This window comes from Lycorma delicatula, chromosome 1, assembly GCF_047948215.1.
Source record: "Lycorma delicatula isolate Av1 chromosome 1, ASM4794821v1, whole genome shotgun sequence".
Lineage (NCBI taxonomy): Eukaryota > Metazoa > Arthropoda > Insecta > Hemiptera > Fulgoridae > Lycorma > Lycorma delicatula.
Window position 1 is genome coordinate 55441855 of NC_134455.1, and position 15038 is coordinate 55456892.

At 25.6% G+C, this 15038-nt stretch overlaps 1 protein-coding gene across 3 annotated transcripts in view; it reads left to right on the forward strand.

Moving 5' to 3' along the window:
• Positions 1 to 1413: 1413 nt before the first annotated feature.
• The window catches only part of Nplp1 (Neuropeptide-like precursor 1), a 171757-nt gene continuing 158132 nt past the window's right edge, over positions 1414 to 15038 (forward strand). For all 3 annotated transcript variants that reach the window (XM_075354927.1, XM_075354930.1, XM_075354931.1), the window contains exon 1: positions 1414 to 1499. In XM_075354927.1, the coding sequence (XP_075211042.1) occupies positions 1443 to 1499 (57 nt within the window). In that variant the 5' untranslated portion in view covers positions 1414 to 1442. The remainder of the gene's footprint in view (positions 1500 to 15038) is intronic.

A 15038-nucleotide genomic window follows, 5' to 3' on the forward strand; every position in this document is an offset into this window, starting at 1 on the left:
AAATCAGAGACCTATTGTTAATAATAAATTACTTATTTTATGTTTTTGTTTCATAAAATTACAATTACAATTAGTTTTTTTTATCACACGAAACACGAAATATTTCAATGATTAAAATTTAGATAATATTTTCCCTTTGTAACAGCAAAAAATAATGCTATTTTAAAAATATAAACTTTACAGAGCTATTCAATTTCTTTTTCTTCATTCGCTGATTAAATAATCAAATGTATGCTTTAGCGTATTTATTCGTTTTAAAAAAGATAAGAGAATAGGTAATTATCAGCGTTATTAAATTATATTTCATATTATAAACATGTTATATGTTAAATATAATTTATTAGAAAAAACTTATAATTATTGATTTAAAAATTAAAATCGCCATTATTTTATTTGCCAACAAATTAGTAACAAATATTAAAAAAAACAACTTTTTAAAGCGTTAATGATTCACAATTTATTTATTTTATAAACACAAAAAGACGAGTAACAACGAGAGATAGGGTATTTGTCGTATGAGAAACTTTATTTAATTTCATATTTTAATCAAGTTCGGTGGTATAAGTAATTCATCCCACAATATTCTGTACAATGATAAGCATATTTGTGAGTGCGTATGTATTTACATAAACTTGGGTGTGAGTATGTACGCGCTTTTTCCTTTTTATTCATTTTTTCTTTTTTATTCCTTTTTATTTTTACTTGCTTCATTCTAATGTAATCAATTTTATGCCTTTTATCAACTTTTTCTTTCGAATATCTCTAATTTTTTGCCCCATACTTCAGTACGTATTTTAATCCTATATTACATATCTATCGTTTATTAAAAGTAAAATAAATTGGATTTTAGCCAAAAAAATTCCAGATTATTGATTTTTTCTTGATTTTCTGAGAACCGATGGTCCTTTTTGCCTGGAGTAATGTCACACAAAATTAATGGATCTTACATCATTAAAAAGCTGCTTTGTATAATAAGCTTATAGAAATTATTTTAGAGACTTTTCCGATCATTAGTAATTTTAAAGAACGAACTGTTTATGAAATAAATCAACCCCTACACCTAGCCTATATTAAAACATAATTAAGTCCAAGCATCACATCATTTATTTAGATAAAATAGGTTGCACAATCTTTGTCAATTTTTAAGGAAATGTAATTTTTCCCCTTTTTTACAGTTTAAAAACCATTATGTTGTTTTTAAATAGTATGGGTTTTTAGACTATATTTAAAAAACAATTATATTTTAATTCAACACGTAGAATTGTATCATACACTACACATATACACATATATTAAGATATATATTTTTTTTTTAATTGGTGATCGGGATGTAATCGTTGTGGGGGATGTATGGATCGGCACAGTCAAACAACGCATGCTCGAGGGTAATATATATGAGTACTGACGGAGTAGGGCGTCTACTTCTGTGAAAGACGGCTGGAATGAAGTTACTCATACAGAGACTCATATTATTCGGCGGCGTCCTCGTATCACTCCAGGTATTCTTCAAACAATATATAGAAAAAAAGTTAAAGATTTAAAAAATAAAACAGATTGATTTCCTTTTATTTTTATTAATATTTTAAAACTTTTATTTCCTATAAAAGTTTTAATTCGTTTTTTATTTAATAATGACTTTTTTCTCGGCTAAATTTCTTTTAAAATTTCATAAAATGTTTTACCCCGGCTCATTTCTCCAGTAAATATAAAATAGATAACATTAAAGTTCAATTATTATTTTCCAGGGTTATTCTAACTAAAAAAATGTGATTCTAATCAAAGTAAAATTCTTCGAAAAGTTTTATGATTACGATTATATTATACACTCAACCAAGAATACAGACTTAGTTATGAAAGCCCGTTTTGGAATAGTAGGATAAAATACCCCTTATCTTGTTGATTTCGTAATTTTATTTTATTCATTGAATGAAATATAACTTTTTTTAACTTTATTTACGCACAATTAAAATTAAATATTTAATATTTCTTATATATTTAAAGAAAATACTAAAAGAAAATATTACATTTTTATTATTAAAAAGTAAAAGTTTTTTTTTATTAAAAAGTAACTTACTAATAGATTCAACACATTTAATAAAGTTCTCTTTTACCGACAACAAACCACTACTATTTTATAGAGAGCTAGCCTTTTACTTATTAAAAAAAAAGAAACCAATTAATTTTACGCAGATGTAATAATTTAAAATTGCTCAGTATATATTTGTTAGATTAAAATTGCCGTTTATTTTCAGAAGACAGTAATTTACCTGTCTAGTTATTTATAAAAAAATATTACTTTCTCTAAAACTTGCAATATTGGAGCTTTGACTAGGAAATACACATTTTTTTTGTTGTTGAAAACTTAAAAAAATTAATAATTAAACAGGTTTTTCTTCCTTTTATATATTAATTTAAACTCATGTTTAAATTAAGTATAGAATAAGAAAATATTAAGGGATACTTAATATCAATTATTGTACGTTTTTCATCATATTCATTAATGGAAAATACTTTTGATTTTCTTCGAAGATTATCGGTTAAACTGAAGTTTACTGAAAATGTTAAGGGAAAAATCACAGTTAGATTTTACGGGATTTGGACTGGAATATAATGGTAAAATTATCGAAAATGCACTATAATTTAATCTATGTCAGATTATTCTTTAAATTAGTTCATAATTACGAACTAATGTGAGAGAAGAATGAATTCACTCTTCTCTCATATTTATAACAAAAAAAAAATTATATATAGGCTAAAAGAACTGTTAATAAAAATGTAAAAATTGTAACTTTTAATATATTTTTCTTCAGAACAATTAATTTCATTGATAAAAGTACGCATATACGCATAAGAACAGGTTTACCTAAATTTGGCCGAAAATAGATTCTTCAAAGAGTAAAGATTCATCTATGTCTCTATTAGTAAGGATTTATTTTTCTTTATTATAAAATAAATGTAAGCAACATTTAACATGAGGGTAATTTATAATGTTTTTTTTGAAAGGGAAAATTTTTCGTACTGTTATTAGGTGCTGACATAATATAATAGTTTCTTTTGTATTTCTTGTTCTGATAATTCCTTTTTGCCTTTGCCGATAATATCTAGTAGTTAATTAAATCAGACAGGCTAGACATTAATTGTCAGATATTCTGATTATAATTTTAGTCATTTCCAATCAACTTAATTTTGTATCATAATCTGTTAAACAATATTATCCATTAATCTGATTAAAATTATCGAATAGTCTCTTAAAAATTGTTAATTGGAATAGTTTTATGATGTTTTTTAGCCTAATATTAAGTATTTTCCTAATGAAAATAAATAATCTTCTATTATTATAAATCTGTTAGTGAGAAGCAACGAAACGAAAATGATTACGTTTTAATAAAACTATCTTTAAAAGAAAAACACTTGTTTAAAAAACAAATATATATATATATATATATATATATATATATATATATATATATATGTATAAAAATAGACGTTAGTTATAGAAAGTAAAGGAATTAAATTGGGTTTCTAAAAAGGTGATTAATTTGCATGTTTGCTAGTTAATAGTAAAAATATCAGAAAGTTTTATTCAAGTTTATTTTAATAAATAGATACAAATTCCGTTTCTTTTCGTGTAAGTTATATTGTACAAAAATAAGCATAAAGCAATGTTATATTGATTACAAAATTTTGTTATCATTTTGTGTAAAGCTTTACTTAACTAGACTTCTTTATGTTATACTTTAGTGGTAAAAAAGTATTTAAAAAAAAAAATTATTATTATGAAATATAATTTAAAATCAATGTTTTCAAAGCATAAAGTAGGTACATAAACTAAAATAATATGTTTTAAAATAAATAAAAAATTATAGCCGCTTACAATTATGTAAAATTAAGAAATTTAAAAATCTTTATATTCGAAAAAACATTAAGTTGTAAAAAAAAATTGGTTTTAAATCATTCATTAACTTTAACTAAATTACTTTGATGTTAGAACTTTATACATTAAATTTTCGTAAAATTTCATTTATTTCTTTTATTTAAGGACTCAAGTAAAGGTTTCTTAAAGATAGAAATTTAATTATAATACATAATAGGAAAACTGTAATCCGATTTCAATACAAGAAGGAAAGCTGAGAACTGTTTTGAACTTCCATCTTACGTTGAACATTTTGTACCGCATATAATAGGCTATCTGAGATTAAATTAAAAGTATTCCTGTACAATAATGAACTGATTAAGTCTGTTGCAGAAAAATGTAGCATGTTGCATAGCTGTTGCAGAAAAATGTTGAAATTAGAGAGTTGTTTTGTTTTCTGTTCAATGCTAAATGCTACCCCTGTCATACCTATTTTTTTTTCTATTTTTTTTGTAAAAATATTCGCTAGGAATGTACAAATTTTTAAATTTCTATTTTAATTCTTTGCATTGTTTAAGAAATTTCTATATTTACCAGTAAGATAATTACTATTAAAATGTACCTATGATGTAAAAAATCTCATTTTAAGCTACTTCTTGAAATCGGTTATACTCTGGTATTAGTTTTTGTGTACTTAGTATTTTCCTAGGTGTACAATTTTTTCGTTCACAGTTATCAAATAAGTATTTTTTACGATGAACAGATTTTTACTGTATTACAAAAATATATTTATGTTTTAAAGCTTCTAAAATCGCTTCGGAATTGCCAATAATTTTTTGTACACAAAAGTGTAATTTTTTCACTTTAAAAAAAATATCGACTACCAAGCTTGTTCGATTTTCATCAATTGGGCAACTGTTGATACGTAACATATTATTATTTACTTACCAACAAAAATGGTAATATTTTCTATTAAATTGTATTAAAAATGTTAATACTGATAGTTTTTGATTTAGAAGATACCGATTGAAAATTTAATTCCATTTTAAATTTAATTTATCAGATCCATATTGCTGAACATGATGTAGTTAGCTGCTCGATATACCTTTTAGTCAGCTCACGATCAAAACGAAGCTGCAAATTAATAATTATTATGAATTCATTTCTCATAAAGTAGTTTCAGTAACAATATCAAAACCATAATGCCTAAATATTACCCATTCCATAAATATAGGCAATAATATTAATATTTTTTCTTTGAATTTTAATTTCACTATCAATTCATACTTAATTTTAAGCATATTGTGGTAGTAAGACTATTTTAATTAGAAGAATACTAATGTTGGTCACGTACACCGATTTTATTTTAACCTAAACTTAAATAATTATATTATTAAAAAGTAAGTGTAAAAAAAAAATTATGTTACGAATTTAATGTTATAAAATGAAATAAAAACTGTAAGTTGAAAATTATGAAATTATTAATTAATAAGTCAAATTAATAATCTAAAATAAAAATGAAATTAAAATATGATCGTTATGTTATACTAAGTTTTAAATGTATTTCTTCATTTTTATAACGGAATAATACAAATAAATAAAAATAGTAACATACAAAAATGTATAAATTAGAATAAAATTGTCTAAAATGGCAAAAAAATTGTAGTAAATAAATAAATAACAAGAAAAAGTAAGGGAAAAGCAAAATCAGCTTTAGTTTGATAAGACTTCATTTAATAGCACAGTTACAGAAAAGTTCATTAAAAACAGCTTAATGAGAAATGCTCTCTGTATTGTCTACCTCTCACTTATAGAATTGGGTATAGATAAATTTATAATTGAACATTTTCAAAAGTTCGTTAAATTTAATAGTAAAAACGTTGTAAATCATATCATTTTTTTTTTTTTTTTGAGAGGCGAGCGTCAGTCTAGAAGGCAGTTCCTGTCTATAATTTAATTTCTATTTAAATGTTATGTGTATACGTATGAGTGAATGGGGGTTATTATCCCTCTGATCTGCTCTACTTGATTGTATTGTGTTTCGATTATTTTGCTCATTTATTTGTTTCTTTATTCTTTTTCTGACAACTGGGAGGTCTACGCTCAGTTACAGATATTCAAAATGTTTTTCCTACTTTTTAATACCGAGAAATGAGTTTTGTTGCAGTGTGAAAAAATCCCAAGCATGCTTAGGATTTGAACCCAAAATCTTCTGGATTAAAGGCAGAGAAGTTACCACTCTGCCACCGAGGTCATCTAAGGACCAATTTTAAAAATCAAGATTAATTTATTTTCTTGGCATCATAACTCTAGAACTATGCTGAAACAAGGAGATTACAATAATCAGTCAAGAAACGGGGTACTGTCTTTTAGGCTCGATTTTTCATGAGGCAGAAACCCCAAAAAACAAAACGTGTGGGAGGTAATATACGTATGTCCGTGTGTTGGCTTGTTTGAAGCTTTACAACGTTAGACTGGATAAACCGATTCTGATTAAATTTTTTACATAGACTCGTGTATATTTCGTGGCAATTTATTGGTAAAATTTTGGAATCCATAACTCCAGGAGGTCGGGTAGATAGTGTTTTGGAAACAATTTTCTCAAAATTTGTGTATACAACCCCACTTTATATTAACCTTAGTGCATGTGTCTATGTTTATTTTACAAATTTTTTTTTATATTTGCTCTAAAATTCCTCCTTCCCAAAAAATTGAAAAAAGTTATATTTTTATTTATAGCATATTTTTTAACCGAATTTTTTTTTGTTTCCTAGACATAGTAGTTGTGCAAATGATCCTCAAAAAATACTTTGGATGCAATATTGACGGTGGGGAGCCAATGAAAGTTTTAAAATGTAAATTTTTGTATCGTTTTAAACTTTTTTGGTTTACTTTTTTAACTTTTATGTAACTTGTTTCAAGTATCATTATTTTACAATACGTACGAATAAATACCAATGCCAGAAAAGTATTAAAATATTATTGTCAGCTTTTTTTTCTAGTTTACTCGATGGTTTTCATCTTATAGTATCTTTTTGACATTTAAATAGTAAAAACAACATGATATCGTATTAATAAATGGATCTACTGAATGTAAGTAACAAAACATGTAGGAGAAGTGTACTTAGTATACTTTCCTAGTAGTAAGAGATTTGTAAGACAGCTTGTCAGAATAAGCCGCAGCTTAATACTGAAATTCTGACAGTGGTCTTTGTAGATGTGTACGTTTTGTAACACAAAGTTGGATTTATTTATTTTTTTTACATATTTATGTATTTTCTACAGTAATAGAATATTTTTTGGTGCAGCGGTATATTTTCTAATACAAATCTATCTTTTTATTCATTCAGAAGAGCTTAACTTAGACTAAATGCAGTTTTAAATTATGATATTTCATAATTTTTTCGTGAGGAAAAAATTAAAAGTGGTTTTACTTTTAGCCAGTAATATACAAACATGAATTATAATGTTTGCTGATCAGAACATCCAATTATTTTTATTTAAATAAAATTTTTGATTAGATGTTAATAGTAATATTATTTATATTAATATAGAAACATTACCTACACACAAAACCCAGAATTCAAATTTTATTTTTTTACATTATAAGAGATAATATAATTCTTAACGGCTAAAAAAATAAAAAACTGTTAATTTCTATTTATGCAATTTTAGAACAACCGGTGCAGAATCCTTTAATTTTTTTAACTTTCTCATAGGGCTCAAAAAATGGCTCTTCGTAAAAATCAACTTTAAAAAATAAAAATAAAAAAGGTCGTTTTGTTTCTAGTTTTTTTGGAATTTCATTTCGGATGAATTTTTACTTTTTATTTCAAATTTAAAAAAAAAGAAAAAGAAATGTAGATATTTTTTCTGACAGCTTTTTTTAGGAAACCTCCCAAAATGTGAGAATTAATTAAGCATTAACTAAAACAAATATCTTTTCAATTGAGGTTTATTTTGTTCATAATGTTTTTTTTCAGATTCTTTTACCAAAGCGAACTTTTTCTAATTTTAAAATAATAAAAATAGGAAATAGGAATTAATTGAAAAAAATGTATTTTTTAAATACACAAAAGTTATTCACACAATGGAAAGAAATAATATAGAACTACTGCTAACAGTAAAAATTAAAAAAAACAATTAAAAATCGTTTTACAGATTTTCTCAGTTAAAATGACTTCTGCGATTAACAATTTTTTATTTAAAGTTATTACCTTTTAAAACATAATTTATTTTTGAAAAAAAAAATATTTTTACGATCTTTCACATTATATAAAATACAATTTGTAATAAAATTTAATCAAGCTGTTCAAAAACGTTAGAAGAAACCTAGAGAAACTTGAGTAAAAGCATAGAACTTAAAATAAAGCTCCCTTCACTAGTAGTAAAATTTGGTAGATGCGTTAACTTAAAGATCTTTAATTAAAAAAAAAAAAAAAAATACGATCAAAGTAGTCCGTTTAACATCAAATACCTTTCTCATAAAACACTATTAAATGAAGTTAAAAAAAACACACTTCAAATGATAATTGATGTTTTAGTTGCTATTGTTGCCCCTCTTGAAAATTTATTTAACGTATCTTCATAAATATTCTGTGAAATAAATATTTTTATGTCGTTTGCCATAACTCATTTACTCGTTTATTGTTACTTCATTCCACGTGAAAAGAATAGTATTATTGCTTTGATGTAATTAGAGATTAATTTTGCTATTATCGATATTTTCTTAAAGTTTTAATTAAATTTCTGTAATGCTTTTGAAGAAAACGTTCACAATCCTTTTATAGAAATTTTGTTTGCTGAGAGTATTACTTTTCAATAGAAAAAAAATATAGGTTATGAAAATATTTTTTAATTTTTTTTCAAAGGAAACTCAGTGAACTTCTTATAATGATAAAAAAAGAATGTATTTAGTTGCTATTTTATACATAAAAAGAGGAAACGCTTAAAAATGGTTAAATTAATGCTGTAACCCGCTGAAAAAATAACATTAATGTTCCATCTTTATTACTCTATTTGGGAATGATGAACTGTATCTAAATGCGAAAGTAACTGGTGTAATTCTCACAGAAGATAACGTATCTTTACAAGATAAAGTATAACAGTTTCAAAACACCATTCAGTCAGTGGAAACTGATTAATTGCAAATATGGATAGAATCATCTCCATAAACACACGCGTAAGAAGCATCTTACCCTTAGGTTTTGATTGTTAATCGCATGGACACTCATTAGGGAATAATGGGTGATTAATAAGAATACAATAATGTTTCTCTTGCTCATCGCGAAGCCTCTCCGGGTGACTTGTAAGACAACAAATTCTTAATAAATTGTAAAAATGATTTCGTTTTCTAGAAGACTGGAACATTTTGTTCACTCTAAAATCATGCAATACAACGTACATTTGATCTCATTACTAAACAATTTTTAAATCTCTACATACTTCCTTCAAGAATAATATTCTTACTTCTGAGGTTCCATTAAGTAGTCATAAAGAGGTTTTAAGAAATAAATTGGTAATATGCTTTTTTTTGCACCATAAAATATAAATCATTCCGATCGATTACCAAAATATAATAACAAACCGATGTAATTAGTAAATTAAAAATTCAGTCTTATCCAGTTCTATTAAACTAAATCATTTTTGAAAAAGTAAAAATTTTCGTCTTACATCTTTGTACTTCAGTCTGTAAGAAAGTGCCTTATTATGATTATATTGTAATTTTTAAAAGGTAATGATTTTCTAAAAATTTAGTTTATACCAAATTAGAAGGTTTTTTATGAAAAAATAAAAAAATAAATGTACATTTTTTGCGTCCTCCTGTATTTTATTTTTTGTATTGTGTATCAACAGTAAGTACGCAGACACATTAAAGTTTAAAAAAATAACCCCAAATACTTATTTTATTTTGGTACTGATTTTATTAGATTATTACATTCACATATTTAAATTATTATTATTGATGAAATTATTTTTTTATGTATTAATAAAACCTATATCCATTCTTCATTTTTATTTGTTAATTCTCACTTCCTAGTACAAGGAAGTACTGTAATCGCAAAAAAATTCGGTTTTCAGATTTCAACGGAAGTATCCATTTTGACCATTCCTGAATCCATTTTGATTAATTTCGGCGTGACGTCTGTACGTACGTACGTATCTACGTATGTATCTCGCATAACTCAAAAACGATTATTGATGTTGAAATCTTGGATTTAGGACTGTTGTAACATCTAGTTGTGCATCTCCCTTATGATTGCAATCGACTGAACCAAATGTGTCCAATAAAGCCCAAAATCGCCAAAGATTTAGATTTTGGACTTTTTTTTAACTGCAGTAATAAGCTCTCATTGAGAGCTTTTCAACGATATATCATAAGTGGTACTTGTTTTCGTTGGTTTCAGAGTTATAGCCAAATAAAATTTTAATTAATGAAATATTTTATCTTACAAGGGAAGGCACATCGGTTCGAATCAGACTCCATCTCCTTTTTTTTACTTTAAATATATTAAATTATAAATTTTTGAATGATTGAATTAAATTATTATTGTCTGAATGTAAAAAAAGTTTTACGATAAATAATAATTCAATTATAACAAACAAAAAAAAAGAAAAATATAAGAAGTTAATGAAATATAATTTTATGTTCTTTACATTTTTAAAACATTGTGTACGTGTAATTTAGTAGCCATACATGGAAGTTATGTGGTGTCCACATCAGACTTTTTATACGGTTATTCTGATCTCATCTATAGCTTTTATTAAATTTTTCTGCCAAATTTTAAGGCAATTCATTTTCTATATCCATACAGCAGTACACTCATTCCTGACAGAACCGTTTAATGTGCAATTAGAATATAATTGATGAAATCAATTTTACTGGTTTGATTTTTAACTGATTTGAATAAAACTTTATTTATTTATTCACTTGATTTATTGTAATAAAAAAATGTAAACGTTTAAAAAATGTTACTCTATTTCTGTTGTTTAAAATTATTCTTCCGTTGATAAAACTTTATTTAACAGACAAAAATAATAAAACTTTTCAAGCCGGTAATTTGAGATTGTAATAAATTTTTTTTAAACATGCTTTTTTATAAAAACTGAAAATCTAAATACTAAATATTTAAACAGCGTACTAAAAAGTAAAAAATAATATTTTCAGAAGTAAAGGCCTACTGAAAAATTAAGTTTAGTATACGAAATAATTAAATTCGATTCGAGGAAAAAATGATCCAAACAATGGATTACCCAGTAAATATAAATAGAAGATAATTTTATTTTCAACAAAATAATACGTATAATGTTCTCTATTTTCGCAAGACCACGATGAAAAGCATGGAGAGCGGCCTCAGTTCTATTTTGCACCTTAACTTGGTCACCCAAAGAGATTTACTAAATATTGTATATTGAAGCTAATATTTCGATTTTGCATCAAAACCTTTGCCATATTTAAAGAATTTATGTAGATATTGAATATGAAAGCGCGCCCTATGCTTTTCATTGTTGTCTTGCAAAAATAGCAAACATTATATAAATTATTTTGTTGAAAATAAAATTATCTTCTATTTATATTTACTGGGTAATCCATTGTTTGGATCATTTTTTCCTCGAATCGAATTTAATTATTTCGTATACTAAACTTAATTTTTCAGTAGGCCTTTACTTTTGAAAATATTATTATTTTTTTTAGAACAATGTTTAAATATTTATATTTTTAGATTTTTAGTTTTTATAGAAAAACATGTTTTAACATTTTTTTTATTTTATACTTTTTAGTCACAGAAAATCAAATTTTTATGAATCAACACAATTTTATTAATAAAGTAAACTGTATAAAAATTTTACATATTGTTTAATTACAATGTTTTTAATGTAATTTCAGTTTTTTAGGATTATAAAATAAAAATCTAACAGATATTAACAAATTTTGAGAAATTAATTTCTATTATGTACTTAAATATAATTAATTAATCGCATTTCATTTTATAATTAAACTACATTATTTATCCCAATCCAGACTAATTGAATTATATTTAAATTTATAAACTATAATTCACATACTCATACTTCCTCTAAAGTGTCCTTGATACAAGGTTTATACCAGTTAATTTTGAATTGTGAAATTTTTCAATCCGAAGTCCATCAAGGGATCTAACTCTACTGAGGCTAACGTATCTTGTCTTCTGCAGATGGTTTGGACCCAAATAGACAACAGCATAGTCACAGTACTTCCTTACATTTTGTGCACTGTTGATGCACATGACAGAATCAAAGGTAGCATTTGTTATTAAATGATTTCATAGCTGTACATGGCAGGAAACTGAATGGTTTTCGGATTTATTATGTGAATACCATCTCTTCTGAAGCCTAGAAAAATATTTTTAAAACATTATTTTCAATAGACATTATTTTTAAGTCTAAAAACAGGCTTATTTCTTTTGAACAAAACTACGATTGACACTGATCTTGTGAATTTCAACGATAGGAAGAATTAACTTCTTTTTTTTATCATCCCGAAAATATCAATATCAATCACAAATATAATTTTAGATAAATCGTTCGTATAAAGAAGTATAAACCATTCGAAAGAATCAATTGTTCGAGAAGTATGCATCGTTCGAACGAATTAACGTTCTTGCAGATTGGAAAAATTATGTGATCAATAAAATTATTTGAAACATACATGTAAGTATAATTAATAAATGATTTTAAAATTTGTTCAACATAAATTTTTCATACACTAGCAAAGTTATATGATTAAATTAGAAATTGATTTTAATTCTCAATCAGTTTATAACAAACAGATATAATATTTATTACATATTACTGTGTTTCGGTGTTATACGTCAGGTTGATTATTCTTCCGATTATGGCAACAATATCTATTACTTTATTCGTTTCTGATAAATATAAGTTAGTAACCGAAATATCTTTTAAACATAAAAGTTATTTAAATTATTACACAAATCCATCTTTTTGGCTACTTTTATCAGAAAATTAAATTCATTTCTACGTGAAATAAAATCACATGGTGTAAGATGATTTTTAGTAGAAAGACCAGAAGCAATAAATTTTATAGATAATTTTTACCAGATTTCTCAGAATCACTTTTTTATAGAATTTATGTGGACGTCGTTCTTTTAGTTCAAGTAAAATATGAGGGTGCTACTAGTAAACGGTATCCCGACGTATTTGGAATGAGAGATTAATGTGTCACCCGTAACTGCGTATATACCTCAAGAAATATTAAATGTATGGAAGATATTTTTACACCTTTTTATAATATTATGATCAAGTTAAAATCTAGTGTGACTGAATGGCTTTTAAATATAAATCACATTTTCTCATTAATTTATCTGAAAATAAAATGATCATTAAACTTAAATTAATTTACTTTTTTATAATAGAAACAAGAATTATGATAAAATAATTAACCGACGGAATTTAATAAAATAAAGTGCATAATGTTTTTAATTTATATTTTCTGGAGTGCAGGTTTATAAATTTAAACCCACCGGGTTGGTACTTTTTCTTCAGATAGTCTAATAATATAAGTGAATTTGTAATTTGCTTAATCTCTATGAATTATAAGGAATCTATATCAAGGATTTATAAATCCGACAACCATTTTTTTTATACATCAGTACGACTCCATAATTTTGTATCTTAATTGAATTGTAAGGACCAAACAATTTTTTATAAAATTTCGATCAATCACAGTTCACCCTTCTAAGCCTCATTAAAGATTGTATCTAGACGTAGAAACAATAACTAAATAAAAACATTCATTTAAAAACAATTTTTACCGGACTCTTAAATTAGATAAAGAGCTTAATGCAATGTTACAATTTTGCATTAGATGAGAGTTTCTAGACTTGGATAAGACACATTGGATCTACGACTAAGGTCAGTTTGTAACCACCTCTCGTCAAGTGATACGCAATGATAATCATAAAAACTGATATCTAAAATTCATTAGCAGATTTGTTATCACTAGCACTGGCAGTTCTCAGCTGTTACAATAATCTAAAATTTTCATTACAGATTTTGGACAACCGACAAACTATAATTAGGGAACTGTGACTGTACTATTTACTATTTATGCTATCCGTATGCAGCCGAACATTTTTTAAATATTTATATATTTTTCAGAATTAAAGTAATCTATGACGATAAAATGAGCGTTAGTTAAAGTAGAGCTTTCGTACATAACTGTCCAGTTAAATGCAGTTTTTACTATAAATAGCTAAATAACGGACAAATATTTCTGGAACAATAAGTAAGAAATTAAGAAAACTTCTTTACTCTTTATAAAAAAACACATTAAAATAATATTACATGCAGGTTGTTTAAACAAAATTTTCTTCACAACTTAAAAAAAAAACAATGAAAAAGTAATTTACTGTTTAAATTACTTTTGTTATCTTTTCTCTCTGAAATGTCTTTTTATGAAATGTTTACTAAAAGGAAAATAAAGAGGACAACATTTTTCTTTTTTAATGACAATAAAGTTTAATGTAAATGTAATAATCATCAGTGCTCATTCTTAAAAAAAGATAGCATTATTTTTAGCACAATCCTTTTGATACGTTTTTAAGTTTATTTTTAATAATTTTGAAGTATTAAATTAGACGATCCATGAAATTCTATTTATTTTAGTCATTCACAGAACTATGTTTACTATAATTGACCTACGTGACATTCTTTAAACAGGTTTTATGAGATTCTACCCGGTCAATGCTTGCTTTGCTTGCTCTTCCCGTTTAGCAAGAGAGTTCCGCCCTCTGGATCCCCACTGTGTTCATTATCCTCATAGTTTGACAATAATACTGATAACAATTAAAGTCTTAAAACCTTTATTTCCTCCAACGTTTCCCTCGTTCTTGATATAGAAGCTCTGATACGCTCTTGCAGTACACGAACGTTTCCCTTTTGATTCCCCCTTTCTATTACCTTAGAATACCTTAAATCTTTGAAAGATGTCAGTGTAGAGAGCTGAAAATCGGATATGTTACAAAACGCATAGTCAAAAGTATAGTCAGTGTAAAAATGAAATAAAAATCGATATCAGGTCATTCAAGAGAAAAAACCCACAACTTCACCCTCAAGGGGGTTAGTTCCTCTATCTATGACTTAAAATCTTTCTGGGATATCACGAATGCATCCTGAAAATTTGAAA